Source organism: Capra hircus, chromosome 14 (genome assembly GCF_001704415.2).
Source record: "Capra hircus breed San Clemente chromosome 14, ASM170441v1, whole genome shotgun sequence".
In the NCBI taxonomy this organism is placed as follows: domain Eukaryota; kingdom Metazoa; phylum Chordata; class Mammalia; order Artiodactyla; family Bovidae; genus Capra; species Capra hircus.
Genome location: NC_030821.1, coordinates 38,171,090 through 38,190,360, shown reverse-complemented (window position 1 = coordinate 38,190,360; position 19,271 = coordinate 38,171,090). Strand labels below are relative to the sequence as shown.

The following is a 19,271-nucleotide window of genomic DNA, read 5'->3' as shown; positions in this document are numbered from 1 at the left end:
GGGCAAAGTGACTGTAGTGCTTATTTCTCAGCAGTCACAGCAAGGAGATCCAACCAGTCAATCCTAAAGGAAATCAACCCTGAATATTCATTGGAAGGACTGACATTGAAGCTGAGACTACAATTCTTTGGCCACTTGATGCGAAGAGCTGATTCATTGAAGAAGACCCTGATGCTGCAAAATATCAAAGGCAAGAGGAGAAGGCGGTGATAGAGGACGAGATGGTTGGATGTCATCATCAACTCAATGGACATGAGTCTGAGCCAACTCAGGAAGAAGGGAAGCCTGGTATTCTGCAGTCAACGGGGATGCAAAAAGATATGACTTAGCGACTGAACAACAACATCTTTTTGAAAGGACCCCCTAAGCATTTGGGGGCTCGGTCATGTGTTTGGCTTTGTCTTGTGCACAGTTTATCACTTACAGCTTCTCAAGATCGCTTCTTAGTTCCACATCCCTAGACAAGAAAGACCCACAGACTAAAGAACAAGAGGCTGTACCATCACAGCCTTTCTGGAGTGGCCCCTAATCCCTGCTGCGCAAAACTTCGTTTTATCTTTCGTTGGAAATGTTTTTGTATAACACAGGGAAATGTGTCTGTTGTACAAATAAAGGACTTATTTGGGCAACAGAAAAGGACAGAGCAGGTCACCAGGCTTCATAAGAATAGCAACACTGATTGTCACTGTGCTTCTTAAACCCTTCTCAGGCTATATCTGCCTTTGAGTCTCAAAGTCATTAATACACTCCCCTGGGGAAAAAATTACACATATAATTTTACACACATTTTCAGGGGGTCTAAGGACTCCTTACCCTACCCTACCCTGGCGCTCCATCTTTTACAAATCACTCTCACATACATTTTATTTTTGACCATCACATATGACCCTGCAGGGCTGATATTCTGAGTTTCTTTTTCAGAGGGAACTGAGGTTCCGAGCAGCACCTTGCTTAATATCACTTGGTGAGTGTATTAGGGAGGCTTCACAGCTCTAAGTCCATGTTCTTTCCACTTGCCACACTGGCCTGTATTATCTGCAGTGGCCATCTCCATAGTGATTAGGAAGACCAAGCAGGCCCAGTCTCTGTCTCTGTGTTCAGAATTTTTAAGGCACAATGTGAAGTGTAATTCTGAGTGCAGGTGGTCCTGGACTGAACTTGATGGAGATACACCCAGCTCCAAAGGGAGGGCTCCTTACCCGAGATGAATGGTCCGGATGTGCTTCTGGATACCCACTGCAGTACTCAGAACCTTCCCACAGTTCTTCCAGAGGCACTTGAACATCACCTTCATGGAGTTCTAGAAAGGGAAGACAAGGTTACACTGAAATGAAAACTAACTCATCAACATAACAGCTTCTCATTCTCTTGACTATAACTTAGCACACCATTCTAGGAAATCCCCCAGGTGAGGATCTTAGTGACCTTAGAGATTTTCTTGCTTCCTTCTTGAATACTGAGCCCTGCTGGAAAATTTAGTTTACTTTTTAAAAAATTATTTTCAATTGAGGGATAATTGATCTACAATATTGTGTTGGTGTCTGCCATAAATCAACATGAATCAGCCACAGGTATATATGTCTACTCCCTCTTGAACCTCCCTCCCACCCCATTAGTTCACTTTTTTTTTTAAGGTGGATACAGTGTCTTTTAGGCATTGTGCTGTGCTTAGTTGCTCATTCATGTCCAACTCTTCATGATCCCATGGACTGTAGCCCACCAGGCTCCCCTGTCCATGGGGATTCTCCAGGCAAGAACACTAGAATGGGCTGCCATGCCCTTCTCCAGGGAATCTTCCCAACCCAGGGATGGAACTCAGGTCTCCTGCATTCCAGGTGGGTTCTTTATCATCTGAGCCACCAGGGAAACCCGGCATTAATGACAGTGAATTTTAGAATATTCATTGAGCACTTACTATGTGCCAAGTGCTAGTCTAAGAGTTTATTTCATTTAATCCTAAAAGATGGATACTATTATCATCACCGTTTTACAGATTCATGGAAAGCTTCAGTAAAACATGCCTAGTCAATGGAGCCAGCTTCTAGCAAAACCAGAATATGAATTTTGGAAGTCTGGCTCCTGGAACTACTCTCTCCACCAGGACACAAATCTATCTTCTCCTATAAGGATCTTAGAAGTTTTCCAAAACAGTCCAGCAAAGTGATTGAGAGCACTGATTTTGGACTTACTTTCTCAAGTCCTAGTTTCCTTATTTATCAAGTGAGAACAATAGTACCTGTCTCATAGGGTTATTATGATGATTAAATGAGGTCATGAAAGCAAAACCGTTTAGCACAATACTGATGGGAGTAATTATTCAACCAATGGCAGCTATTATGGTCTTATTATGATTATACTTCCTGGAATGAATTTGATAGGGAGTGAGTTTTCTCCCATGTGCTCACCAAACCCCATCCTTGTTTCCTCCTAGGAACACAGCTAGACTTCATTTCCCAGCCCCCTTTGAAGTTAGGTGAAGTCATGTGACTGAATTAGGGCCAATGGAATAAGGGCAGAAGTGACATACATTCCTTCTAAGCCTTGTCCCTAAACTACTTGTCAATGTCACTCCAGCCTGTTTCGCTGATTAGAGGTAGGGGATACCCAAGGACTTAGGGCACAGTAGTGCCACTAGATCAGGGATTTTTCTTTCAATATTTTTAAAATGGAAGTATAGTTGATTTACAATGTTGTGTTGATTCTGCTGTACAGCAAAATGATACAGTCAGAACTTATACTTTAGATTAGGGATTTTTAATCTTTTGTTGGCCATGAATTCTTTTGGCAGTCTGCTAAATTCTATGAACCCCTTCTTAAAGTAATGTTTTTATTAATAATATTTAAAATAAAATACACAGGATTAAAAAAACTGTGAGTGTGCTGAAATAGTTATCAAAATATTAAAAAATTTTGTGAAGTGGTAATATATATACTCTTTAACACATAAACTAATAAGATCTTTAAGCGAATTTAGTAACTACCATAATTTCAAAGTAGCGTTGTGCATAAATGACATTTCATGATATCTGCTAAGACTGTAAGGTGATATGAAAACATCCATGTTTCGTATTGGTAGTAAAGTCCCGGGAGGCACTAATACTATTGTGGTTTGATGTCTCCAATCATAATTGTAGGAAATGCTAAATTATAGTTACAACATTAATGACAATAAAGATATACTTTTTCTCCCATCTAATTCCATAGACTCCCTGAATTCTTTCCACTCCCTTTATGGGACTTGTGGACTCCAAGTTAAGAATCTCTGCACTGGGAGGAAGGGGCCTCTGGGTCCCTGGAGGATGTGTAGAACAGAAACACCCCTTCATCACTCCTGCTGACCTGACTGGATTGTGACATGAGAAATCCTTTATGGAGTTAAGCCACTGAAGTTTGGAAATGGGTTGTTTCAACCGAAAGCCTCCCCTGACCAATAAACAATGATACCTTCCCTGAACTGACGGAATTGCTGTAGGTTTGTTTACAACTCTAGTAGGATTTCTGCTCTCAAGCCCTGTTCTAGAAAGCCATCATTTACACATTTAGAGGATGACTCACCGGCTATTACGATGGAATTAGTATCCTGATTCAGCCAGTCACCCTCACCCAAATGTTTCTCAATTGAAACAAAACACCTAGAAACTTGCAGAAGTGAGGAGTATCCTGTGTGTTGGGAATGATCACTTTCGGGGTGGCAAGCGGAAGACACAGCACAGTGGCTAATGGCTACAGTCTGTTGCAACGGATAGATTAGTGACCGCAGGAAGGAGCCCACGCCTCCTGTGAGCTTCATGAGCCCAGGGGCCTGGGGTGCCCAGAGGTCCCAGGTGGCTGGCCTTCCTGGCACTGCGACCTAGCCATTCCCACTGCAGCTCCTGGACATTGTGGACAGCTCACCCATGATTCCTGCTGCAATGAGCAGTACTGAGCTCTAGGAGCTGTGGCAGCAAAGAGCTGGAGCAGAAACCGAGAAAGAGGGATGTGAGGGGAGCTGAGAGGCAGACAGAATTAGGACACTTTAAAGTACACTATCATGAAGAGCTGGTGTTTATTCTAAGGAGACCATTCACAAATTTCAGGCTCCCTGATCTTCTTGAGCCACTGATCCAAACGCATAAGATGGAAGATGAACAAAGGGGGGAATTTAAAACCTGCCCTGCCCCCTACTCCAGCTCCAAGGTTCACAAAAATGAATTTGGCTTGATTTTTTTTTTTTAAATTCAGAGCAGATGATGACGATACTAATGAACAAATCCTCACCCTATGAGTGTTTCTGCTCATTTTTCAAACAATGAAGCTGTTCTATTAAAAAATATCTTCCACTTAAGGGAATTAATGACTCAAACCAAAATTACAGGTATCTGACAGTCCAAATATCCATCTGGAAATGAAATCGTGATAGATTGAAAGCACTTTTTGATTCATTCCAAGCCTTCTTGCTGATGGTATTCCTTTATTCATTAAACTAAATAGCTACTTAACAAGGAATATTCCAGTGGCTGTGATGGAAAGAAAAGAAGCTGTTCTTTGGAAACTTACATTCTAATGGGAGAGAGGTAGAAATGATCACAAATGATGATTGTTTCAGGTATGGTAATGTTTCTGGAAATGGGGGTGGGAAACGCTAGGTCAGACGAAGCCTCTAGAAGGTGACTTGTGAGCTGGGACTTGAAGGCTGGAAAAGGAGCCAACCATGCTATGAGCTAGAGTTTTCCAGGTAGAAGGAAGAGTTAATGAGAAGCTGTGAAGATGCAGAAGAACTTGACATACTGTAGGGCCAGAAAGGAACAGTTAGTTTGGAGGGAAAGGAGAGATGGTGTGATCTGTTTGAGATCATGTGAAGAGGCAAGGAGGGCCATGGAGGCAAGAAGGATTACGCAGGGTCTTGTAGGTAAGGGTAAGGAATCTGGATTTTATTTTAAAATAAAGAGGCTACTGAAGGGGTTGAAGTCGGGGAGTGATAGTATATGATTTAGATTTTAAGAAAACCTCACTCTTGGACTTCCCTGGTGGTCGGTCCAGTGTGGTTAAGACTCCATGTTTCCAACGCAGGGGGTGTGAGTTGGATCCCTGGTTGGGGAACTAAGATCCAACATGCTGTGTGGTATGGACAAAAAGAAAAGAAAAGATCACTCTGTTCTGTTCCGGGGAGGAAGAATAAGGTCACCAGTGTGGTGCTACTGCAGGTCAGAAAAGATGGCGGCTTGAAGAAGGCTTGGGCCGCGAGAACAAGCAGACACGTTCAGGGTCCATTTTGGAGGCAGATCCAACAGAACCTGTTGTTGGATTGAGCAAGAGGAATGTCAAAAGGGATGGTATTAAAGATGACTTCTGTAGCGAGGGGAGTTGTGGTTCTCTCTGGGATACATTTATTTTGAGATACCTACTGGCAAGTAGGACAATGGATCTGTGAGCCTGAAACTGAGAAGAAGTCAGGTGTAGAGGTATACATTTGGAGTCAGGACCTGAAGGGGTTCTTAGAACGGATCTAGATGAGACCATCTAGGGAGAAGTGCAGCTAGAGATAATCAGAAGGCCCAGCATACTGCAGATCCAATATTTCAGGTAGGGGACTGAGAAGGAAAAGACAGAGAGAGAGGGCGTGGGCAGCAGTGGAAATCAGGACAGGGTGGTATCACCAGCACAAATAGCAGAGAGTGGCTTAAGAAGGATTATGTGACTTACGCAGTATCACCTGATGTTCCCAGGTGCGCCAGTGGGAACCTGCCTGCCAGTTCAGGAGATGTGAGAGACGCAGCTGTGATCCCCGGGTCTGGAAGATCCCCTGGAGGAGGGCATGGCAACCCACTCCAGTATTCTTGCCTGGGGAATCCCATGGACGGAGGAGCCTGACAGGCTACAGTCCATAGAGTTGCAGAGTTGGACACAACTGAAGCGACTTCACATGCGTGTATGTGCAACAATTAGTCAGTTATTAACAGATAGTCTTTGAAATTAATATAATAGTATTACACAACATGCAGAGCCAAATTCCTCCTATATCTTAGGAATTTCTTAAAGGGTCAAATTGCTAACTGTTTTGGGAAATGACAATCACAGTGGTATTTCTGTGCCATAACAAGTATTATTGATAAGACTCCTGTTCCTGGTTCTTGCAATAACATGTCAAGCATTTGCTTCTTGAATTGATTAATAAAGCCTGGTACTGATGATAGAAAAATAAATGTCATTGGTATAACTCATTTCCTTAGGAGGAACTAGCTGATTCAGAGGTGTCGAACCCCCCAAATACAATGAAGCTGACCAATATCCTCTCTAAATCCCTTGGATTTTGGAGAACTACTAATTACAAGTGCTTGTGTATCATCTCCTCAATTATGCGCTGTGTACTTAGTCGGTCAGTCACATCTGACTCTTTGCCACTCCATGGACTATAGCCCACCAGGCTCCTCTGTCCATGCGGATTCTCCAGGCAAGAATGATGGAGTGGGTTGCCAGGGGATCTTCCCAAACCAGGGATTGAACCCAGGTCTCCTGCATTGCAGGTGGATTCTTTACTTATAATTTTCTGGGCTCCTACTAAGGGCTCCAAAGAAATCTGTTGCCCAAAGAATATTAGGTAATGGATAAGAAGAAAAATGATCAATTTTATTCCTTCTTGCTTCTCTTTTGCCCGTGGGATACTGCATCATCCCTTCTGATTTCTTCCAGCCCTATTTACTCCTTTATAAAGAGCATCTTTATTAAACTCTTCTCAGTTACCCCATCTGAGAACACCACCAACTTCCCCCAGGACCTGGATTGAAATGGGGAAAAAGTAGGTTATCAAAGAACATAACAACATTATATATTTTGGGGGGTATGTAAAACAAATAAAAATGTATTATTGCATGGTGGAAATATTGGGGAGGGGCATCTTATGTTTACATTAATTTCCAAACATAGGAATTGCATTGTTGTTCAGTTGCTCCATCGTGTCTGACTCTTTGCAACCCCATGGAATGCAGCATGCCAGGCTCCTCTGGCCTTCACTATCTCCCAGAGCTTGCTCAAAGTCACATCCATTGAGTTGTCGATGCAAAATATAAAAATTACCCTATTTTAAATTAAAATAGAAGTCAACCTATAATATTAATACTTGACTGATTAATTTTAGAGAATACAATTATACTAGCACAAGCACCTCAACTTTAATGCAATCAAGTGACTTCTTTCTACCTAGGTGAAGGTGTGTCAAACCATAAGGTCTCTTAAATCAGTGGTCCCCAACCTTTCTGGTGGGCTTTCTCAGCGGCTCAGTGGTGAAAAAAATCTGCCTACAATGCAAGAGATGGGGTTTGATCCCTGGATTGGGAAGATCCCCTGGAGGAGGGCATGGCAACTCACTCCTGTACTCATGGAGGGAAAATCCCACAGATAGAGGAGCCAGGCAGGCTACAGTCCATAGGGTCTAAAAGAGTCAGACATGACTGAGTGATTAAGCACTCAAGCAACCTTTTTTGGTACCAAAGACCAGTTTTGCAGAAGACAATTTTTTCATGGACTGGGGTTGGGGAATGGTTTTGGAATGAATGAAGTGCATTACACTTATTGTGGACTTTATTTGTATTATTAGTAATTCAGATCATTAGGAATTAGACTGTAGAAGTTGGGGACTCCTGCCTTAAATAGTGGTTAAATACTTTTCAGATTACCCTGATTACTTCCAGTGGAAAGAAATCCTTTGTCTACAAAACTACTCCCTGTTACGCTAAAGGAAAGCCAGCCATGGGAGGAGAACAGGAAAACACAGCTAAATAAACAGCACCCAGATTGCTGCATGGGTCCTAGCTCACCCAAAGAAGCCAGACTAAGCAAAGCGGCAGGCAGAGTCACAGCGGCCAAGTCTGAACGTGACCATCTGTGCCTCAGCCCTGGCTTCTCTTCCCAGCTTCAGCAGATGTTCACCAAGCTGGGTTGTCCGAGATAGGGAGAGGCCACTGTTGGCTGGGAACCTCAACGAGCTATGGTCCTCCACGCATCTGCCTGGTTTAGCTGAAGCTCCTGGCAGTTGGGCTTCCCAGGTTGCTCAGCAGTAAAGAACCTGCCTGCCAATAGAGGAGCCACAGGTTCCATACCCTGGAGAGAAGGGAATGGCAACTCACTTCAGTATTCTTGCCTGGAAAATCCCACGGACACAGGAGTTGGCAGGCTATAGTCCATGGGGTTGCAAAAGAGTTGAACACGACTTAGTGACTAAACAACAGCCTGGCAGTTATAAGCAGACTCAAGGAATCTCACACATGCGCAGTGCGATGTTCGCAGCAGCTTCCAGGAACTGGTTCTTTAGAATCACTCAGCTTTGGCCTTGTGGGCTACAATGGTTGGAGAGAACTTCCTGGAGATTCATCGCCTTTGTGGCAGCTCCCAGAATGTCTCTGATATCAACTGCTCTGGAGCAATAGGCTGAGATCTTTGGCCAAGTCCTCCTTCATCTTTTCTCTGCTTCCCTCTCCATGGCAAGCTTCCATCCTGGTTTTGACTTGTTTCACACTTAGGATACATGGAGTGGCTTCTATTTTCCTGATAGAACCCAGACTGGTACACAGGACTGATAAGATGACTGCTGAAGTTACCTTCAGTTCAGTTCAGTTCAGTCGCTCAGTCATGTCCGACTCTTTGCGACCCCATGGACTGCAGCACACCAGGCCTTCCTGTCCATTACCAACTCCCAGAGTTTACCCAAACTCATGTCCATGGAGTCGGTGGTGCCATCCAGCCATCTCACCCTCTGTCGTCCCCTTCTCCCACCGTCAATCTTTCCTAGCATCAGGGTTGTTTCCAGTGAGTTCTTCCCATCAGGTGGCCAAAGTATTGGAGTTTCAGATTCAACATCAGTCCTTGCAATGAACACTCAGGACTGGTCTCCTTTAGCACGGACCGGTTGGATCTCCTTGCAGTCCAAGGGGCTCTCAAAAGTCTCCTCCAACACCACAGTTCAAAAGCATCAATTCTTCAGCACTCAGCTTTCTTTATAGTCCAACACTCACATCCATACATGACCACTGGAAAAACTATAGCCTTGACTAGACAGACCTTTGTTGGCAACGTAATGTCTCTACTTTTCAATATGCTGTCTAGGTTGGTTATAACTTTCCTTCCAAGGAGTAAGCATCTTTTAATTTCATGACTGCAGTCACCATCTGCAGTGATTTTGGAGCCCCCCCAAAATAAAGTCTGACACTGTTTTCATTGTTTCCCCATCTATTTGCCATGAAGTGATGGGACCAGATGCCATGATTTTAGTTTTCTGAATGTTGAGCTTTACGCCAACTTTTTCACTCTCCTCTCTCACTTTCTTCAAGAGGCTCTTTAGTTCCTCTTCACTTTCTGCCATAAGGGTGGTGTCATCTGCATATCTGAGGTTATTGATATTTCTCCCAGCCATCTTGACTCCAGCTTGTGCTTCATCCAGTCCAGCATTTCACATGATGCTCTCTGCATAGAAGTTAAATAGGCAGGGTGACAAAATACAGCCTTGACGTACTCCTTTTCCTATTTGGAACCAGTCCATTGTTCCATGTCCAGTTCTAACTGTTGCTTTCTGACCTGCATACAGATTTCTCAGGAGGCAGGTTAGGTGGTCTGGTATTCCCATCTCTTGAAGAATTTTCCACAGTTTATTGTGATTCACACAGTCAAAGGCTTTGGCATAGTCAATAAAGCAGAAATAGATGTTTTTCTGGAACTCTCTTGCTCTTTTGATGATTCAGCAGATGTTGACAACTTGATCTCTTGTTCCTCTGCCTCTTCTAAAACCAGCTTGAACATCTGGAAGTTCACTGTTCACGTACTGTTGAAGCCTGGCTTGGAGAATTTTGAGCATTACTTTGCTAGCATGTGAGATGAGTCCAATTGTGCAGTAGTTTGAGCATTCTTTGGCATTGCCTTTCTTTGTGATTGGAATGAAAACTGACCTTTTCCAGTCTGGTGGCCACTGCTGTGGGACACCTTCAGTTACAAGTGTGCAAACATGGCTGGATTTTGACGTATACAAAATGCCAAGGATAAGTTCAATTACAGCTATATTCCAGAAGGTACATATGTAGGACTTTAAGCATCACATGACTGTTTTACCAGATAGCAGCCTGGGGTTAATGCCAAGTGCCTTTATTTGGCAACTGGTGTGTGTGTGTGTGTGTGTGTGTGTGTGTGTGTGTGTGTGTGTGCGCGCGTGCGTGCATGTTGGGATGAAGGCTGGGTTGATATTCATGCATCCAAACTTCCCAGAGAGAAGACAGTCCAGTTATTCTGCACAGGTGAGTGTGTGGCATCACACACGTTTTCTCAGCCTGTCTCCCGGGAACCCACAGCTTTGGCAGAGGCTCCAGTCGCTCTTTTAGGATCGAGAAGTCCACTCAGACCCTCAGCAGGTTCCAAAAGATGGACAAATAGTGTCTTTAAAAAAATCAATAATTGTTAGAAGTTGTAGGCATTCCAGTTCTTTACTGGGACAGCAGCCTTGTACATGTCATCTCATTAGTTTGGGGCTTTCTTTCTTTATTTGTAAAATAAGAACACTGAACAAGATTAGAGACTTTGGATCCATGAGTTGTATAGCTAAATTCAAATGTGTATTAAGCAGGGATTAAACATTTCCCACCTATATGCCATTTATGGATGCTGTGCGAATATAGAAAATTTAAAAATAACAAAAGGATTTCTGTAAATGGAATAATACAGAATGTATTCTCATGTATCTGGTGTCTATGTCTGAGCATATATTTTTTTGAGCTTCACTCCGTTTCATACTTCAGTCATTAGTTCCCTTTTACTGCAGCACAGAATTCCAGTGTATAACTGTACCAGAAATTATTTATCCACTTCCCTGCTTATGGAAACAGTCTCTAGTTTGGGGTGACAATGAATACAACTTCTTTGAAACTGGTCTACAAGTATTTTTGTGGACATGCTTTCATTACTGGGTCATATGGTGAATATATCCTTAACTTCATAAGAAACTGCCAAACTGCTTTACAAAGAGGTTGCACCATTTTACACTCCTAAGAGCAATGAATGAGAGTTCCGGTTGCCCACACTTGGTACTCTGTACACCAAAAAGTGCACACTGTCTGATTCCATTTACAGCAGGCAAAATTAATCTCTGGTGACAGAAGTCAGGGCTGCCTGTCTGGGTTGGGGGGCAGCATTTGACTCCAGAGGACACAAGAACTGCTGGCCTGGATCAGAGAGGTGATTACTCACGTGGAGACATTAGTTAAAACTCACCGAATGATATGTTTAAAGTGGGTTCATTTGATTGTGTGGACATGATACCTAACTATGGAGTCAATTTTAAATGATATCTAAAACCACAAACTAAAGTATTCCTGAATTAATAGAAATCCCTAATAATTAAATTAAGTTTTCTCCATCAGTGAATTCTAAAAGTGCATCTCATCTTCGGGGACAAGGGTACATTTCCAGACATGATCCAAGCAGTCCTGTAACTTGGAAAGGTTGAGCTTGGGCTTGATGGTTTTTGAAGTCCTTCGCGCTCCTGGACCACACACTGCCTGGCAGACTATTCTAAGATGCTGTCATTAAATTGCCTAGATCTCTCGTCTTTACCCCGATCCTCCCCGAGGTCAATCAGCTCTCTGACTCTGGCGGGCGATGCTGTGTCATCACCCTGAGATCCACACGGTGTGACCCCGAGTGGCTTTTCTTAGCACTGCCCTCCCCAGCAGTTCTAACAGATGGGTCTATTTCTGGAGCGGCAGTTCTTCTTACAGAAGGCACTTCTCTGCTCAAAATTAGTGGGTTAGGAATTAAGTCAGCCTGGAGACTGGCAACAGACATAACTGTGAGGGCTGTGAGGGTCTGTTTGCTTTCTGGAGCAGTCATTCACAACTTAAAAGTGATTCACTGCTTTCTGATTCCGAAAGATCGAACACGCAGAGTGGAGCAAATGATTAATTCACGGTTTACTGTACAATGATGAGCGAACTATCTTATGTGAACGGAGATATTTTTTTTCCCTCTGATTTGAGATTCTCCCCAGTCTATAGGTAAAGTGGTTCACGGTCAAGACGCCTGTGGGATAAATGAAAGTGATGAAGACTGGACTTTTGCGATTGCTTTTGAGTCACGCTGACGTTTTGAAATGCAGAGGCCTGAGGCAGGTTTCCTTGGAGGCCCCGATTTCTGCCAGTGTCATTGTTTCCTTCACCCCTAACCTCACACAGGCTGGCCTCTTCCACGAACCCTCAATAAGCCCAAGGTGACTGAGGCGGCCAAGGGGCCCTGTCCTGAGCTGCAGCAGCCCTGGTCCTATGGGTCCAGGGTGGAGGATGGAGGCAGGCAGCCTTCCCTGTCCACACTCACGCTTCTCAAATGCCATTCAGTCCGTTGTCAAGTGGGTAAAAAGGAAAGCAAAATATTAGCAGCCAGCCCCTTACAACAACTTGACCATTACGGTGCTATCATTTTTCCTATCTTACAGATGAGGAAACGGAGCCTTAAAGAGGTCAAGTTATTTGCTACGCTCACCTGAGTACTGTGGGCTACGCTCACCTGAGTACTGTGGGCTACGCTGAGTACTGTGGGCTACGCTGAGTACTGTGGGCTACGCTGAGTACTGTGGGCTACGCTCCCCTGAGTACTGTGGGCTATGCTCACATGAGTATTGTGGGCTTCCCTGGTGGCTCAGATGGTAAAGAGTCTGTCTCAATGCAGGAGACCTGGGTTCGATCCCTGGGTAGGGAAGATCCCCTGGAGAAGGGAATGGCTACCCACTGCAGTATTCTTGTCTAGAGAATTCCATGGACGAAGGAGCCTGAATTCCTATGCATCTATGTGGTTGCAAAGACTCGGACATGACTGAGCGAGTAGTATTTGATGCTGGGGTGCTAATTCCAGAGCCCAAATGGTTTTATCCTGTTTGGGAAAGGACAAATCCCAAATTTGTCTGAAGTAGGAATCTGACATGGAAAAAAAGAACAGTATTAATTAGTTATGAGCCCTTCTTGATTTTCTAGAGGTTTTCAGGAATTGAATGTTAACTCTTGGCCTTCCATAGAACTGTTTTCTCCCAGACGCCTGGAGCGGCTGTATTTAGGGCCATTGCATCACCTTGTGGTCAGGATAGGAACTGCACCTTCCCGGTACTCCCCGAGTCCCTGTTCATACTACTAGGCTTTTCTCAACATCTGAGTACAGTCAGTCTGAAATTCCAGAGGAAAAATTCTGCTAGAATGGGACTTGAGGCAGTTGGCTGGCTGATTTCCTGAGCCAGGAGAAAGAAGCCTTTCATTTCCCCTCTTCACATTCCCACCTACCTTGGCTAAAGGGCCATGTGCCCTTCCTGCAGGAAGCTGCCCCTGCCCTCCTGCCCCAACTCCACCCCAGCACAGTGGTCCACAATCTTTTTGGCATGAGGCACTGGTTTCACGGAAGGGGGATGGTTTATTGTGTACTTTATTTCTATTATTGTTACATCAGCACCACCTCAGATCATCAGGCATTATTAGATCCTGGAGGTTGGGGACCCGGGCCTCAGGAGACAGCCTGGAATTTCTCTCTCTGTCTTTGAGTTCTTTGTAATCCTCTGCACCCCACTCCCACTCTGCCACGTTGTGCTGGCTGTAGCTGGGTCTGACTGTTTTCTTTCCATGTTATTTTCTTCTGGGTGCAGAGGGAAATGTGGATTCTTTGAAATAAGCTCAAGAGTTTTATCTTTGCTCTCTTAGCTGCTGCTAAGTTGCTTCAGTCGTGTACGACTCCATGCGACCCCATGGACTAAGCTGATCTTATTTCTAAGATTATAAGCTACAGGATTTTGGGCAATTCGCATAACCTCAGTGAGCCTCTTCTGCACAATGGGGATATGACTAGACCAAAGATGTTCGTGATGATTAAATGACATGCTGCATTTAAAAGCATTTTGTAAACTGTAACAAAGTATGCAAATATAGTTACTTATATATGTATGTATAAACTTGATAATATCAACAATTGTGTCTTGCTCACCACTGACAGTAGGCAGTGATAATGCCTTATCTAGGCAATGAATCTCTCTTCCTCTTTACATAAGTGGAACAGGGATCATGTAAGAGGTGAGATGAGGAAAAGTGTTAAGATAACTTCCAAATAACTTTCCATAAGGAGGAAGACCAGGGTCATTGCTTCATGATTAGTATAGGGTATGCCTCTTCCTGCTTTCTTTCAGGGTCCTAAAACAGGTCTATTACAAAGTTGCTATATTCCAGTTTTAGGGCTTATAAGCCCCTTTCTATACTTATGGTTGGTCACATTTAGTCTTCATGACCGTCCTGAGAGAGGTTTGATAATATCTGTTTGCCTGTTTAATGGAAAAGAAGTTGATCAGAGAGATGAAGCGTTTTCCTGAAGTTCTCAGGCTAGCCAAGTTGAGTCTAGAATGCGGATCTTTCGATTTCTAATCAGGAAACCTTCAGTTACCACGTATCGTGTTCTCTCTTTATCCTTAGGAACAGGGGCTTTCAAACTTTTTTGACCATCAGCCACAGTAAGAGACACAGTTTGTACAATAGGCACATAGGTCTGCAACTGAAACTAAAGCATCAAGGAACAGTACTCATTCTGATTATGTCCATTGTACCCTATTCTGTCCTGGTCCTTAAAGATGTGCTGTTCACAGTCATTAAAAAGATTCACAACCCACCAGTGGATTGAGACATGCAGTTTGGAAAATATTGATCTAGAAGTTTCTCAAACAATCCCCACAGGACATATGCCCAATACAAGTCCATGGTCTCAAATAGATATTATGAACCTCAGGGAATGAAGAGGAAAATAAAATGAATTCAGAAAGTGTCCCCCAACTAGAACATATTATCTATGGATTAGGCAGTTAACTCTTGGAAATCGTTTCAAATATGATTTTAAAAACCAAAATAGCAGCATTTCAGCTACCGTGTTTCTGCCACATTATGTGCATAGTAAGTTGCTTCAGTTATGCCCAACCCCTTGAGACCCCATGGACGGTAGCCTGCCAGGGTCCTCTGTCCATGGGATTCTCCAAGCAAGAATACTGGAGTGGGTTGCTATTTCCTCCTCCTGGGATCTTCCGGACGCAGAGATTGAACCTGCAACTCTTAATGTCTGTTTGCATTGGTAGGAGGGTTCTTTACCACTAATACCACCTGGGAACCACATTGTGAGCACAGCATCTATTGCTCATAATTGTTATTCCCTTCTTATACATCAGTGTCCACCTGCCTAACCTTCGACCTTGAAGGAAGGGGCTGTACTTTAATCTCAGGGCATTGATTGTTATGCCTGTTGGGTGCTCAATAAATATTGGTTCACTTGATACACTAAAAAAATGAATCGTGAATTGCAACCATCCTACTCTCTTGTTATTCCCACTATTCAAAATAACTTAAAGTTCAAAAGGCAATGACTTGGTCTATGTACAATCCATGCATTAAAAACAAGGACTACTCGGGACTTCTCTGGGGGTCCAGTGGTTAAGACTTCGTGCTCCCAATGCAGGGGGTGCAGGTTCAATTCCTGGTCAAGGACCTATGATCCCACACCAAAAAAAAAAAAAAAAAATTAGGGACTACAAGCTTCATCCTTTTGGTATCACCCTGGGGAAATCCAGAGTCTGAATGGAGGGAGAAGTCACACAGAAAGAGGGAGGAACATGGTTCCCAGACTCCTGAAGAGTGGGTCTATGCCATTCAAATAAATGCCAGTTTGTAATGATTTTTTTTTCTTTTCATTTGGTGACTTGACTATCTCCTAATTGAGTTGAAGCCTAAAGGCTTTACATACAAGTCTGACCAAGGCAACTGAACTGCAATGCAAGAGTACGAATTTTGTCTCGTGGCTATGTTGGAAAGGAAAAGCTGTGATGAGCCTTCCAGCGGGGCACCTTACAAGCACTGGGGAGCTCCCTATGCTGTGAGTCTTTGCCACAGGCCAAGACCACACACTCTGAAGGCCCCAGAGAGAAAGTCTGTGCAGCCGGAAGCAACAGGACAGACTTCAGGTCTACACAGCTGTCCTGCCTATGGGTTCTCACAGGTGCAAGTGCGGCCTCGCTCCCCAAGGTGTCAAGACCCAGGGTCTCTGGGGACTCACGGGATGCCTGGACAGCTCCAGGACCCTGCCCAATGGACTCGTATGTGAAACAGCAACTCTTCATGCCCCAGCCTTTGGGAAGGACCAGAGATGACATCAATGCCCTGTTTGTTCTCTGGGCAGACAGAGTGTGTGTACCACCAGCACCATTACACACACTGCCTGATGCTAAGAGAGATGCAGGGATGGACGGTGTTGGGTCAGTGCCATCTCTTTGTTTTTCTCTTTGAAATGAACTGGGAAAATAGGTTGCACTGCAGTCCACAGGGTTTTCTTTGGATTTTTGTTTGTGAGTAGTCATTAATAATGAAGCTACCAAATGCAAACTAAAAAACTAAAATATATTTTTAAAGTCTATTTACATGGAGATTTAAAAATAATGTTACAACGTTTTCCAGATATTGCAGTAGTATTTATTCTATGAAACAGAAATGCTTTTTAAAATTGTGAGTGAACATAATCACTTATATGTATCTGAAGAGAATGAAAAGAATATGAGCTTTCGGTTAGGCAGACCTGGGTTTGAAAGGCAGCGCTGGCCCTTTCTAACCTGCATGTGTGTGTGTTAAGCTGCTTCAGTCATTTTCAACTCTGTGCAACCCTGTGGACTGTAGCTGGCTCCTTTGTCCATGGCATTCTCCAGGCGAGAGTGTTGGAGTGTATTGCCATTTCCTTCTCCAGGGGATCTTCGGGACCCAGGGATCGACCCCACCTCTCTTAGGTCTCTTGCATTGGTGGGTTCTTCCCTGGTGGCTCAGACGGTAAAGCAGATGTCTGCAATGCAGGAGACCCGTGTTCGATCCCTGGGTTGGGAAGATCCCCTGGAGAAGGAAATGGCAGCCCACTCCAGTATTCTTGCCTGGAAAATCCCATGGATGGAGCCTGGTAGGCTACCGTCCATGGGGTCGCAAAGAGTCGGACACGATTGAGCGAGTTCACTTTCACTTTCACTTTACCACTAGTGCCACCTGGGAAGCCTTCTAACCTGCATGGCAGGGGTTAAATGTATAACTTCCCTGGTCCTCAATCTCCTATCAAGATGGGAAAACAATACCATACAGGATTGCTGTGAGGATTAAATACAAGTGCAGTCAAATTAATTTATTAAATCAGCTAGATCTATGTTTTCACTTCTAATTTAATAAATACATAATTTGGGGCATGTAAATACTACGTATGTTTACATTTTAGCTTTCATGTATATTTCACATCTAGTTTTATAAACATAAGTCAGAAAATCTTCTTTCCCACAACCCTTTAAGAGTCTGTGAAGCAGAAAAGAGAAAAACATAATTTTATTTTACAGATGAAAAAGTTAATTCCCACGAAGAGAGTGAGTTAACCAAACCAAGCCTGAAGTCCGATTTTTTGACTTCCAAATACTGGTAAGGTCCCAGGTGGAAGTGTTGTGAATGCGTTAGTTGCTCAGTCCTATCCAAGTCTGTGACCCCATGGACTATGTACAGCCTGCCAGTCTCCTCTGTCCATGGGATTCTCCAGGCAAGAGTACTGCAGTGGGTTGCCATTTCCTTCTCCAAGAATACTGGAGTGGGTTGCATTTCCTTCTCCAGGGGATCTTCCCCACCCAGGGATCGAACCCCAGTCTCTTGCATTGCAGGCAGATTCTTTCCTAGGTTACCTGGTGTTACCAGTGCAGCGATTTACAACCAGAGGAGAGGACGGGGTGAGATTGGGAGTAGGGTGGGGATGCGTACTTGGAAGATATATATTAATACTTTAATCATTTCTATTTGTCTTTAATCGTGACCCTTAATTTATTTGAAGACTTCAAAGGATATTAGAGGTGAACACGGGCTGTTTCAGTCTATCAGAAGGGGCGTTGGTTGGAGAAGTGCCAAAATCACCACCCTAGGAAGCCTGTTCCCCCCAAATGAAACCTGAAACCAACCTTTCGTTTCCTGGGGATGGGCTCATCAAAGAGCAGGTTGCCGGCCTCCGCCTCGTCGATGCCATCGTCCGGGGGCGCGGGGCTGCGGAAGGGCTTGAAGCTGTCGGCGGACAGCGGCGGCGACGGCGTGGACGGGTTGGACTGGTCGCTGGGGGCACTCCAGCTCCAGTAGCCGCTGCTGCTGGTGCTGGAAGGCACGCCGCCCCCCTCCTTCCAGGATCCGCTCAGGCCCTCTGTCGGAGCACACAAGCACAGCGTCAGCGCCCAGTCCCGGGCTCCCGGGGCACCCAGGCCGGGGTCAGAGGGGCAGTGAGGGCCGAGATTCCCTGCTGGTGAAAGCACCTGTAGCCAACTTGGTAATCTGCAACAGCTCACTATGTACGTTGTACTCTATTTATACTTTCAAAAAAGTTGCATGATAGTTTGTTTATAAACATCTGTTTTAGTCATATATGCGTGTGCGCTAAGTCGCGTCTGTCCTGTGGACTGTAGCCCACCATGCTCCTCTGTCCATGGGATTCTCCCGGCAAGAATACTAAAGTGGGTTGCTATGCCCCCCTCAGGACAGGCCTTTTCTAAGAGTTTTCTGATGGATGTTGCTTTATGCAAAACTAGTTCTTTAGGATGACAGTGGAGAATACATGAAAACAAGGAGGAAAAAAAAGATGTTATGGTTCACTAAGTTTAGGAAGTTTAGGTGTTTATGGACTATATTACTAAGGGAGTAATGATTTGCCGCATTTCTCCAAACCCCATCCCCACATTTTAACATTTTAAAAGGAATTTCTTACAGGGCTGTGATCTTTGGAATACATTTATAGAGTCGATGTAAGATTTAAGAACCTAAGAGAGAGAATTTCTGATTACCCAAAGTCATTTGCCATCCAGCTTATTATAACAAATAATTGTGCCTTACATTTGGTGTGTTTTACATCTTACAAGGGCTCCCTGGTGGCTCAGCTGGTGAAGAATCTGCCTGCAGTGCAGGTGACCCCAGTTAGATTCCTGGGTTGGGAAGATCCCCTAGAGAAGGGATTGGCTACCCACTCCAGTATTCTGACCTGGAGAGTTCCATGGACAGAGGAGCCTGGTGGGCTACAGTCCATGTGATTGAAGAGTCGACACAACTGAGCAACTATCACTTTCATTTCACTTACATCTTACAAAGCTTAGTCACACAATCTGATGCATTCTCATAATATCTGTCTTTCAGAGCAAGGATTACCATGCCCATTTTACAGATGAGGTCCCTGAGGCACCAGGAAATTAACTGACTTGCCATGATTAGTACATA

The 19,271-nt window shown here is 44.1% G+C and overlaps 1 protein-coding gene across 2 annotated transcripts in view; it reads right to left on the bottom strand.

The window, feature by feature from the left end:
• Positions 1–19,271, bottom strand: part of ZNF704 (zinc finger protein 704) — a 257,551-nt gene that overhangs the window by 34,153 nt on the left and 204,127 nt on the right. For both annotated transcript variants that reach the window (XM_018058379.1, XM_018058380.1), the window contains exons 4-5: positions 17,978–18,210; positions 1,200–1,300 (exon numbers count right to left, since the gene is read on the bottom strand). In XM_018058379.1, the coding sequence (XP_017913868.1) occupies positions 1,200–1,300; positions 17,978–18,210 (334 nt within the window). The remainder of the gene's footprint in view (positions 1–1,199; positions 1,301–17,977; positions 18,211–19,271) is intronic.